The following is a 12835-nucleotide window of genomic DNA, read 5'->3' as shown; positions in this document are numbered from 1 at the left end:
ACATTCCTTACCTTTCTGGTTTGAAATCTTCCCTTCTGGACATGGAAAGCAATCATAGCAGCAAAATGCCTTCCCTTCTTTTTTAGCTCTTCTATAACCTGGACTGCAGTGATCATTACAAATGGAAATGGGACAGCTGTCAAAATCACCAGGTCTAGAAAAAATTATATAAGACAGCTGCTGAACACGTGTTTGCAAATATTCTACTGTACACACAGAGAAAAGCACAAAATACAGAAAAGGACAGGTGTATTATTCCTTTAATTTTTCTTCCTTATTAGCTGTTCCCTGTTGTTCAGCTCAGGCCTCAGAGTGATTATGTAACATTTGGGGAAGAAGATGCAAACCAGCAACCCAACACCGGAGCCTAAGATAGAGAAGATCTCCACAGCTACCATGTATTTTCCCTTGGTGCTCAGGTAGGAGGGAATAAAGGACAGCCAAACACTGCAGAAGACCAACATGCTGAAAGTGATAAACTTGGCTTCGTTGAAACTGTCCGGTAACTTCCTGGCGAGGAAAGCCACAGCAAAACATACAGTGGCCAGGCAGCCCATGTAGATGAGAACACAGTAAAACATGGTCACAGACCCTTCATTACATTCTAGTATAATTTCTTCTGTCATTGAGTGCATGTCCACATCTGGGTATGGGGGTGAAGTTGCCAGCCACATAGTACATATCCCTGCTTGAACTATGGAGCAGGAAAGGAGAATGGAGTGGCCTAGTCCTTTCCCCACCCATTTCCTCATCCTGGATTCTGGTTTTGTAGCCATGAAGGCCAAAACCACCGTGAAGGTTTTTGCCAGGACACAAGAAACAGCAGTTGAGAAGATGATGCCAAAAGCTGTTTGTCGGAGGAGGCATGTCACCTTCTCAGGTCGGCCAATGAAGAGCAATGCACACAGGAAGCAGAGCAGGAGAGAGATGAGGAGAGTGTAGGTGAGGTTTCGGTTGTTTGCAATGACAATGGGTGTGTCATGGTGTTTTATAAATGTACCTAGTACCAGAGCTGTGATCAAGGAAAGGGAAAGAGAGCAGCAGGCTAAACTGATGCCCAAAGGTTCTTCATAAGACAAAAAGCTGATATCCTTGGGTAGACATGCATCCTGGTTCTTGCTTGGATAGTCTTTGTCTGGGCATTTATTACAGTCATTCATATCTGGGGAAATAATATTAAGGAAAAGACCTTTAGCTCATATCATGTCAGCTTACTGAAATGTTTATTGTTCTATTTAATCTGAGTACTAAGTTTGGATCTATTTAATCTATTTATTTCTCCTACCATCCTGGTTTGCAATCTTCCCCTCTGCACATGGGATGCAATCGTAGCAGCAAGGGGGCTGTCCCTCCTTCACTTTCTTGCTGGATCCTGGAAGACAACGCTCAGTACAGACTGAAAGAGGCTGCGTCTAATCCATAAATGAAAGAACAGAAGGTTCATAAAGAGTCTAATGAGTTTGGAATCCTTTATGTTCTCGGGCCTTTCTCTGTTACTAATCTGACACAGCACTTCAGTAATATGTAATCACTATACAGAGAGCAATTGCTTCTTTTTGTATTAGTAGTAGTAATGTTTGAAGTTATGTGATATGCCGTTGATATTGCTCTGGTATGTGCAGTACCCCATCTGTCCTGCAAAGATTGCCCTGTCCATTAAAGTACACTTTGAAGTTACTCTAGTTTCCCTGTTAATTTTGTTAATGTTGAGTATGCTGTCCACTAGGTCGGCAGCTCTTGAACTGATTTTGGTGCCGGTGGCTACACCTATACTTGGACCCATCAGATGCTGCCTGGGGAAAAGTTCTGAATAAGACATCCAGAGTGGCTGCGAAAACCTACTCAGGTTGTGGAGTATTATTGTGATGATGATGATGATGATGATGATGATGATGATGATGATGATGATGCAATCTTTGTCAATTCCAATACAAAAATATTCTGGACAAATACATGAATTAGAATGAAACTGTCCAAGACCTATGACACTCCCTGGAATGCTGCAAAACCTTTCTCAGCAAGCTATAAACAAAATATACCTCTAAAAAATATTTTCCTAATGCTCTGTCTCTTGCTCTTCACCCCTTTCTTCTTCTTTCCTTCCTTCACTCTCTTAATCTTCACCACTTCTCCTGCTTCCATCTCTTCCACTGGCCCTCTTAGAAGACTAGTGGTCTCCTGCATCTGCTGCTGTCCTTGATTTCTTCCTTTAGTATTATTATGCCTCCTTTCCCCAACCACCTCATTTCCCCACCTTTCTAGCAAGAAAGACAAAACTCTGGGGCTATTCAATTCTTACATCATCTTTCAATACTTATTAAATCAGTATTTAATAAGTGTAAAGAAATCCCAATTGCTTTTGTTTAATTTACAATAGTTTTCTTTTTTACTTAGGATTGTGGTTGAAGTCTTCCAACGGAAAATAATAATCCATTTCATTAGTCCAACTCACCACTTGTCTGCAATGTTAGATATATTGTTGCTTCAAGATCACAAAGACTGTGAAGAAATCCACTTTGTAGCTTCATGGTCTCTAAGCATGTATACACTCTTGTACTGAGGAAATGTACCCAGAGGCTCTATTTGACTGAACGAAAACCTGCCCTCCCGTCTCCAGGCCTTTCCATAGAAAATATTTGATCTGAACCTAATGACCCACATTCAGATGGAGGATTGCGTGATGCAAAACCCACATTTGCATGGATGCAGCTTGTAGTGGGTCTGTAAATGGTTGGGATTAGGCTGAGACAATTTAGCTGTTCTTATTTTTGTCTGAATTTGGATCCCCCTAATTCTATTTACATTGTATCTTTTGTTTTGTAACCTCCTTAATAAAATATCTGCCTTTAATCCATGTGTGGCTTCTAGCAGTAAACCTCTGGCTCTTACTCTGGTACCTCAATAGTTTGGTCATACACCACTCCCCAACTTGTGGCTCAAAGAACAGTGAGTACACCTGCAGGTGGATAATGAATGCTTATTCAATACTTAATCTCTTTTGAATTAGCAAACAATGCAACCCTACCTCGTTAAACCAACTGTGCCATGTGATGGCATCTTCATCAAGGAGTAATGATTGGTCTGGAGGAGCCTGTGGATCTATCCTCCCAACTCTCACTCGGTGCAAACTTTGGTTGGCGAATATGATCCAATTGATAATATCCAAGCTAGATGCTGCCTCTCCATTCTGGTTGATGAAGACCACATCTCCTGCCGTATTGTTAAATGAGATTTTTCTCAGAAAGTGATGGAGCTAGATTGAAAACAGAAAAGACAGGGGTTTGGAAAAGACTGCAGTCTAATGCAGGGTGGAGCACCCCCCCCCATGGGCAGAACCTAGAGCAAGTGGGGGGGGGGTGGTGGTTCAGTCACCTCTCAGTGGATTCAGGTCGAATCAAGGAGAGAGCCAATAGGTTTTCTTTCACACACATGCCTCTTTCTCAGACTTTCTTACAACCCTTCATTTGTTGTTGTTTAGTCGTTTAGTCGTGTCCGACTCTTCGTGACCCCATGGACCAGAGCACGCCAGGCACTCCTATCTTCCACTGCCTCCCGCAGTTTGGTCAGACTCATGTTTGTAGCTTCAAGAACGCTGTCTAACCATCTTGTCCTCTGTCGTCCCCTTCTTCTTGTGCCCTCAATCTTTCCCAACACCAGGGTCTTTTCCAGGGAGTCTTCTCTTCTCATGAGGTGGCCAAAGTATTGGAGCCTCAGCTTCACGATCTGTCCTTCCAGTGAGCACTCAGGGATGATTTCCTTAAGAAGGGGTACATTTGATCTTCTTGCAGCCCATGGGACTCTCAAGATTCTCCTCCACCACCACCGTTCAAAAGCATCAATTCTTCGGTGATCAGCCTTCTTTATGGTCCGGCTCTCACTTCCATACATTACTACTGGGAAAACCATGGCTTTTACTATACGGACCTTTGTTGGCAAGGTGATGTCTCTGCTGATCTCTCTAAACCATTCCACTGCTTCCTATCTGTAAATGCAGTGGTATCTCAGTAGGCTGCAAAGCTTCCATCATAAAAATGTTTTCTCCTCAAATGCAGGGCAATAGCTGCTCAGAGATCCAGAATGAAACAGGTTTGACGGTGGTTAAGTAGGTGAAATATTTAGGGGTTCACATGACATCTAAGAATTTGAATTTGTTTAAAGACAATTATGAGAAATGTTGGTCAGAAGTTAAAAAGGATCTGGAAATATGGTCAAATTTGAAGCTTTCAATGTTGGGCCGAATTGCAGCTATAAAGATGAATGTATTGCCTAGAATGTTATTTTTGTTTCAAACATTGCAAATTCTTGACAAGATGGACTGTTTCAAGAGGTGGCAGAAGGATATTTCAAAATTTGTCTGGCAGGGCAAAAAGTCCAGAATAAAATTTAAGATATTAACGGATGCAAAGGAAAGAGGGGGATTTGCCCTGCCGGACTTAAAATTGTACTATGAATCAGCAGCGTTCTGCTGGATGAAAGAGTGGATGCTCCTCAAGAATACAGATATCTTGGATTTAGAAGGTTTCAATAATGCATTTGGATGGCATGCATATTTATGGTATGATAAAGTTAAGGTGCATAAGGCCTTTAAAAATCACATTGTTAGAAAAGCACTATATAATGTTTGGACTAGATATAAAGACTTGTTGGAAAACAAAACTTCTAGATGGTTGTCGCCTTTGGAGGCTAAAGCTGTGAAAAAACTCAATATGGAGGCCAAGTGGCCAAAGTATTGGGAAATTTTGGAACAAGAAGGTGATAAATTGAAACTACAGAGTCATGAGAAATTGAAAACTAAAGTACGAGATTGGCTCCATTATTTTCAAATAATGGAGGTTTATAAACAAGACAGGAAAATTGGCTTCCAGGTGGAGAAATCAAAATTAGAAACAGAACTGCTAGAACCCAATGCTAAGAATTTGTCAAGAATGTATAACTTGTTGCTGAAATGGAATACACAAGATGAAACAGTTAAATCAGCGATGATTAAGTGGGCACAGGACATTGGTCATAACATTATGTTTGCTGACTGGGAATGGTTGTGGACTACTGGTATAAAATTTACGGCATGTAATGCCTTAAAGGAAAATATGTCAAGCTAGCAAAAATTTATCATTTGCCTGACAGTAAGTGTTGGAAGTGTAAAGAAACTGAAGGTACTTTTTACCACCTTTGGTGGACGTGCCCGAAGATTAAGGCTTTCTGGGAATGATATATAATGAAATGAAAAAGGTACTTAAATGTACTTTCCCTAAGAAACCAGAGGCCTTTCTCTTGGGCATTGTCGGCCAATTGGTGTCAAAGAAAGACAGAACCTTTTTTATGTATGCTACCACAGCAGCAAGAATACTCATCGCGAAGCATTGGAAGACTCAAGATCTACCCACTCTGAAAGAATGGCAGATGAAGGTGATAGACTATATGACATTGGCTGAAATGACCGGCAGAATCCATGATCAGGGGAAAGAGACGGCGGATGAAGATTGGAAGAAATTTAAAATTTATCTCAAGAGATATTACAAAATTGATGAATGTTAAAATGTTGAGGTTTTTAGAAAGATAAGGAGATTACAGCAACAAAAGATTAAGTAAAAGAAAAGAATAAATAAGGGACAAATTTGATAAAATTAAGTTTAGGATTTGCTGAAATAATTTTGGAAATTGGGATGTAGAAAGGGGAGGTTTGGGGGAGTCAGAGAAGTGAGGTTTATGAAAAAAGGATATGAAATTATACATGTTTGTCTGTTTCTTTATTTGTTTGTACTGTCTATAAATTTTTTTGTAAAACCAATAAAAATATTTTTTTTTTTAAAAAAAATAGCTGCTCAGAGAAGGACGCAGCCATCACTTCCCTTTCCTATAGGGCCTACCGCCATTTGCAAGCAGAAAAATATGTGGGGAATTATCTAGGATATCATATTCGTACCATCTCCTGTTCTGCCTGCAGAGTTATAAATTCAGTTCTGGGTTCTTCTTCCTAATTTGTTGTTGTTGTTTAGTCGTTTCGTCGTGTCCGACTCTTCGTGACCCCATGGACCAGAGAACGCCAGGCACGTCTTTCTTCCACTGCCTCCCACAGTTTGGTCACACTCATGCTGGTAGCTTCGAGAACACTATCCAACCATCTTGCCCTCTGTCGTCCCCTTCTCCTTTTGCTCTCCATCTTTCCCAACATCAGGGTCTTCTCCAGGGAGTCTTCTCATGAGGTGGCCAAAGTACTGGAGCCTCAGCTTCACGATCTGTCCTTCCAGTGAGCACTCAGGGCTGATTTCCTTCAGAATGGATCGGTTTGATCTTCTTGCACTACAACGATTTAAGACAGTATCTTATAACTCCATACTTAGCCCAGCTCAGTTCCCGACAAAGAGGAAAGCAGACAGCATATCTGCTAAATAAGTCTTCTGGGAAAACAACCTTGTCGGTGGCTAAATTTCTTTTCCTGGCACTCAAGTGTCGGAAACGTATAACTGAATGCTTTGATGTGGGTTATCTGTGAGAGGTCTAGTTCTGTGGCCCTATCTTACTTATGTATCTCCTATGATGTTATAGTTTATAATTATTGTGTAATGTTTTAATTCTGACTATCGGTCGAATAAAGAAATTGATTGATTGATTGATTGATCTTCTTGCAGTCCATGGGACTCTCAAGAGTCTCCTCCAGCACCATAATTCACCATAATTCAAATTCACCATAATTCAAAAGCATCAATTCTTGGGCGATCAGCCTTTTTTATGGTCCAGCTTTCACTTCCATAGATCACTACTGGGAAAACCATAGTTTTTACTATACGGACCTTTGTTGGCAAGGTGATGTCTCTACTTTTTAAGATGCTGTCTTCTTCCTAGTTGTTGTTGTTTAGTCGTTTAGTAGTGTCCGACTCTTCGTGACCCCATGGACCAGAGCACGCCAGGCTTCTTCCTAATACACTACCACAAATGTTTGAACTCTGAGAGGAAAGATCAAGCTGAAAGCATTTTGGGAACGCAAAAAGTGTCAGGAAGTAACAGGGCTTTGCCAATTGAGAATGTTCAGCTTTTACCTGCCAAGGCTGTTGATTTGGATTCTTCCCTCTCACTCTGAATGCCATTCCTCTGTGCCTGAGTCTGGAAGACATGGCATGTAAAGCATGGGCCATGGCGTAGACAGCACTGTGGATGCTGTAACTGTGGCCTGTCATGCTCATTTCAAAAAGTGATCCGGGAAGGCTCTCCAGTTTCTCTTCTCCGGTGCAAATATTCCCCTCTGTCTTCTCTGCAGTGATATCTGGGAGTACACATTCAAAGGCCTGTTGCCAGAATTCCCTGATAAAACCATCCCCATCTGTGCTGGAAGGGTTTCTTTGCACAACATACTGATGAAATCCTGGTGGGTTTCCGAAGCGAATTTCAAAGGATATAGCACCATTGAATACTCTTGAATCCCAAATACTTTGAAAGACAAATGAAGCAAACTCAACCTGGGCTGATATTATCCATACTTTACTTTTTACATTATTTTTTATGTCATCGGGGTCTGATAGGTTTGGCAGCCATCTAAAAGTTGTCATGGAGTAAGATTCTCCAGAGGCAACCACTACATTAGCTTTGCTGCTAAAAATTTCCTCGTTTATCTTTGTCCCCTGACGTAGCATCCCAGCAACTTCAGAAATAAAACTAAAATTGGGGATTCTTTCTATGAATGCAAAGCAGACACCACTCTTGGTAAACATTTGGGAAATGGTTTGCACAAATCTTTCTCCATTGTCATTGTCTGTTGCAATGACTCCAATCCACGTCCACCTGAAATGCAGAAGCAAAGAGAGAATTCCTTTATACTGAAGGGCTTCTGAGGCTGCCATCTGATAGAAGGGTAGCCCTGGGCTTTTATCATTCATCACTGGAGCAGAGCCATAAATGAGCTATAGAGGGAATGGAGGAAGAGAAGAGATAAAGTAATATTTGCAGAGTTCTTTCAAACTTTTCATATACATCATGTGATGAATCCTGTTAGTCAGATATGCCTTTTGCCACCCACCAGGGGTTGCATTCCTTTCTCATTTATACTAAAGACACACTATTACTGTTCTTCTGCAGAACTGGACTGTATCTGCAATTTGCCATACCTCCAGAGTATCTTTAATTTGAAAGCCCTTTTGCCCCTAAACATTCAGTGGCCTTTGGGATATCAGTGTCCTTGAGGTGTGTGTAAGAGATTGGGGGTGTGACATATTTTTTCTGGTATTGCAGCGTTTCTTTCCCCTTATTCAGGTAATTTTATCTTATTTTAATTCTGTACCTTCTGTATTTTCCAAGGAACTGGTTCTGCTCCAGATTTCATTCTCACCCTGAATTGGTGATACACCCTGAACTGGTGCTGTGAATTCAGCCTCTTTCTCTATGCAAGCTAATAGAGGTATTATACATAGGTGTCCTACCTGTGGAATCTTAAAGATATCCAAAACAGTTGCTACATAAAAGGAGATTTCAGAATCAAGTCCCCCAATGAGCCCTGCCAGATTATTTTCAACATCACATATATAGTTTGGGACAAATTTCTCCACCATGGATAAAAGCAGCAGTGTGGCGAGATATGTGCTCCTTGCATTGTTATAGCTGTCATATAAGTGAAAGCCCAAGGTGATATTGGGTAAGATGTGAGGGTCTTCATTGATCTCCTTGACTGCAAATGCCAAGGCCACGATGTGCTGGTAAAGCTTAGGCACCACCCTAGAATGAGAGTTGCAAATAGCATCAAGAGGAACTGATATATCCTTTTACATTTCAACACAGTTGCTATTCATTTTGCATTCAGCTGAGTTAATTACCTGTCTATTCCATTGCTGAACAGTTATTATAATCAGCAAGTTCTTCCAGATTTTTAGAAAACAAGCTTGCTCCATTTTCCTGGTGACAGGCCTTGAGATACTTGAGAATAGCTATCCTACTTCCCCTCAGTCTTCCATTTTCATACCTAAAAATTCCCAACCCCCTCAATGTTCCCTCACAAGGTTTGGTTTCCAGACACTTGATCATATTTGTCACCTTCCTCAGCACACGTTGAAGCTTGTCAATATCTTTCTTAAATAGTGCTGAACAACTGAACAAAATACACCAGGTGTGGTCTGAGCATGGCAGAATAGCGCTTCTCTATTACTTCTTTTGATTGGCTCACTATACTTCTGTTGATGCAGACTTCTTGATCCTTTTCACATGTGCTACTGGCATGCCAGGTTTTCTATATCTTAGATTTGTGGAGCTGATATTTCCTGCCTAAGTGCAGAACCCGCCATTTGTCCCGACTGAAGTTCATTTTGTTACTTTTGCCACAGTTCTCCAATCTGTAAAGGCCAATGGTATCTAGACCAGGGGTTGCTAATGTGGTGCCCATTGGAACATTGGAACCCCTGAGGTCTTTCCCTGAAACATCTGAAGTCTTTCCCGGACATTTACAGTATTTCTCAGTTCTGTCATGCAATGACAGCTTCCTTGTTCATGAGGCAGTGATAGTGGTTGTAATTCACAGATTTCTATACTTCATAATATATACTATCATTCTGAGACAAATCTTAGACTATGATCAGAAAATGAAATGATATGGGCATTTTGGTTCAGTACAGGTTTTTTTTTTTATTGATTCTCACTTACACTCCTGTTCAGATAAAGTCTATCAAAAACGGCTGTTCAAAAGGGCTATCTCAGACATACAAATATATACACATTTCAATACATTTATATTCATTTCCCTATTGAGAAATGGGAGCTTCTACAGTATTCTTTTAATTCACACAAGATTCTTATGGATTGTACATCAGCATATGTCCCACTGAAATGAAAAGTGGTTATCCCTAGGTAAATGGGTAGAAGTTTGCAGCCTCAGTCATTATTCTGAGGCTGAAACTCAGTTTGATCATTCCTGTGCTGTAATAAACGAGTGGCTTAGTTCTTACAGAAGTTCTTCAGGCAGCGTTGGTGAGGGTTCCTCAGTGAATGTTGCTGGAGAAGAGAAGAAGCCACCATGGGTAACAATGCCACCAATGAGGAACTCTCCTGGCTGATGATACATATGAATTGGACGGTGTGGACTTTGGAGCCTGCATTTTGCTAGGTGAGCCAGACATACATTGTAAGAAATCAGTTCCAGCAGCAAGAATACTAAAACCAGCATTCTCAATACAAAGGCAACTGGTTGTTCTATGCAAAAACTACATTTTATCTTCTCCAAGATAAAAATTGTCTTATTTAAATGGTAGTTTATTTCCCTGAGACGATGCAATGTCGGAGTATCTAAAATCAGACTTGCGGTTCACAAATCTGATTAATTCTGATTAATTTTAATATACTTTGCATTAGGTTTACCAGTGGCCACTGTAAGTCCCCACTGTTTTTTGAGAAGCAGCCGCTCAAATTATAGCCCTGTTAATGATCAAGAAGCAATGTAATTATTCATTCAGTGCTTAGAATTCCCTCTGGAATTGTTGAAGAAAATGTGTTTGTCACATATTCAGAACTGTTATTTTTATTACCCTTTCAGTTGATAATAAGGGACCACTGTTGGATTGGGGAAGGAAGAAATTAGAAGCCTTGTAACCAATGTAGTTTCCAAAATGTGTAGTCAGCATCCTGGAATTAGGTCCCTCTCTGGTCTATGAGTCTAGGATACATGATCCACTGCTTCCCTTAATCAGAGTACTTTGTCAGGGGAAAATCCAGGGAGAAGAGCTACATGGGCTCCTCTGTTGGCTTTGGGGAACAGTTTTGTGAAATAGACTTGTTCATGCTTTAATTCTTTCTTATAATAAGCTTTCCCCGGCTGTTTAACTCTGGCCTCACCAAAACAATATAACATTTGGGGAAGAAGATGCAGCCCAGTAATCCAAAACTATAGGCCCAAATAGAAAAGATCTCCACAGCCACCATGTACTTTCCCTTGGTACTCAGGTAGGTAGGAACAAAGGACAGCCACACACTGCAAAATACCAACATGCTGAAAGTGATAAACTTGGCTTCATTAAAACTGTCTGGTAACTTCCTAGCTGGGAAAGCCACAGTGAAACTGACCATGGCCAGCATTCCCATGAAGCCTAGGACACAGTAGAACATGGTGACTGATCCTTCATTACATTGCAGTACAATTTCTTTAGTCCCTGAGTGCTTGTCTAATTCAGGGAGTGGGGGAGCAACTACAAATCATCATTTGAATGAGGAAACTGAAAAGAACAATGGAGATGGCCAGATTTCCCCCCACCCATCTCCTCATTCTGGAGCCTGGCTTGGTAGCCATGAAAGCTAGAACCACTATAGTTGTTTTTGCTAAGATGCAAGACGCTGCTACTGAGAAGATCACTGCAAAAGCAGTTTGTCGAAGGAGGCAGGTTATTCTTATGGGCTGGCCAATGAATAGTAAAGGACAAAGGAAGGAGAGAATGAGGGCTAGGAGGAGAACATAGGTGAGGGTCCGATTGTTGGCTTTGACTATGGGAGTTTCTTTGTGCTTGATGAAGATCCTAAGCACCAAAGCTGTAATGAAAGTCAATAAAAGAGCAAGTGTGACCAAACTGATCCCCAGAGGTTCACCGTGAGACAGGAAGCTTATATCTTTTGTCAGACATATATCCTGGCCAATGTTTGGGTACTGATCTTCAGGACATTGAACACAGTCATCCATGTCTGGAAAAAGAAATAAAGAAAACATATTCATTGTACACTCTTAAGAGTTAGTGGTGGTCGGAGGGAAGGTTTCCACAGTCCTTTTGCTTTATATCCTACTTTTCTACTTGACTCATCAAAGTGTCTGTTGGCACACACAGGCTAGGGCCCACTGCCCCCACCCTGTATCCCCCACAACTGACCATTCCTGACTCAATGTCTTATCTGTGGAAATAATGGAAATAACTGTGTACTTTACAGACTATTTCAGTAGTTGGAATCAAATTGAATCTCAGCAGACTAGAATTGGTGGTTCCACACTTTCTGAATCTGCAGCTGTTACTCAGCTCATTTTAATGGTGAATCTATGTGCATGGTAAAGGTGATCAGCTGTGGAGTGGAAAAGAAAGATTTTGACAAGAAACTTCGGGCTCATGGTTTAAGCAGACCAAAACATTTGTTTTAATGATAGAAAGGCTCTGTTTCCTGGGCCTGGTGCTTGGTGCTTTAGCTGAGATGAGAGCATGTGCAGATAAAAGAATTCAAGACTCATTAGCAGCTCTGATTGAATGCTGTAGTTTGAATAGGGCTCACTATATTTACAGTATATTGAGAAATAGCCACATAGGGAACTATCTTCTTCCAGATCATTGGTCAAGTGATGGAATGAACCCTGAATAGTGCAGAGAACCCACCTGGTTAAATTGGTTGGGCCATACAATAGCATCCTCATGAATGGTGAATGATTTCTCCTGGGTACCCATGGAGTCTATCTTCCCAATTTTGACTCTAAGAAAGGACAGATTTGGAAACGTGAGCCAGTTTATAATGTCAAAGCCAGCAATTAATTCACCATTTGGGTCAAAATGCACATTTTCTTCTGCACTGTTGTTAAATGAAATACTTCTGAGAATGTGATGGAGCTAAATAATGAAAATAAGAAGGAAGATACATATAAAAGTTCAAACTATGCTATCATAAAATGTGGTAAAAATACATGCAACAGGAAGGCTTGGGATTACGATCTCTTGAAAGCTTTGTGCAAGCTAATGTTAGAAATAGGAAAAGGTCACATAAAATCCTACATCATGGAATATTGGCCACAACTGCACCACTACTTTAACTTCCACTGTTTTGGCTTACACTAAAGAACCTTGCACACTGTAGGCTTATCAAGAGAGTTTTAGGTCTTTCTATCAAAATACCTCTACTA

At 40.8% G+C, this 12835-nt stretch overlaps 2 protein-coding genes and 1 long non-coding RNA gene across 8 annotated transcripts in view; 1 reads left to right on the top strand and 2 right to left on the bottom strand.

Moving 5' to 3' along the window:
• The window catches only part of LOC310691346 (extracellular calcium-sensing receptor-like), a 168182-nt gene that overhangs the window by 46220 nt on the left and 109127 nt on the right, over positions 1 to 12835 (bottom strand). For all 5 annotated transcript variants that reach the window (XM_083471098.1, XM_083471096.1, XM_083471097.1 and 2 more), the window contains 2 exons: positions 592 to 1162; positions 12 to 154 (listed from right to left, as the gene is read on the bottom strand). In XM_083471098.1, the coding sequence (XP_083327224.1) occupies positions 12 to 154; positions 592 to 1162 (714 nt within the window). The remainder of the gene's footprint in view (positions 1 to 11; positions 155 to 591; positions 1163 to 12835) is intronic.
• Positions 850 to 1449, top strand: LOC310691484. 2 transcript variants are annotated; one of them, XR_014518512.1, is made up of 2 exons: positions 850 to 942; positions 1336 to 1449. It is a non-coding gene; the product is annotated as an uncharacterized lncRNA (long non-coding RNA). The 2 variants fall into 2 exon arrangements; XR_014518513.1 differs by having other exon boundaries at positions 866 to 942; positions 1333 to 1449.
• Positions 6736 to 7931, bottom strand: LOC310691413 (vomeronasal type-2 receptor 26-like). Its single transcript, XM_083471190.1, has one exon. It carries the CDS (start codon positions 7869 to 7871, stop codon positions 6840 to 6842), a length of 1032 nt encoding a protein of 343 aa, XP_083327316.1. The 5' UTR covers positions 7872 to 7931; the 3' UTR covers positions 6736 to 6839.

Source organism: Podarcis liolepis (genome assembly GCF_965112155.1).
Source record: "Podarcis liolepis genome assembly, chromosome: 13".
Classification (NCBI taxonomy): domain Eukaryota; kingdom Metazoa; phylum Chordata; class Lepidosauria; order Squamata; family Lacertidae; genus Podarcis; species Podarcis liolepis.
This window is presented reverse-complemented; position numbering and strand designations above follow the sequence as displayed.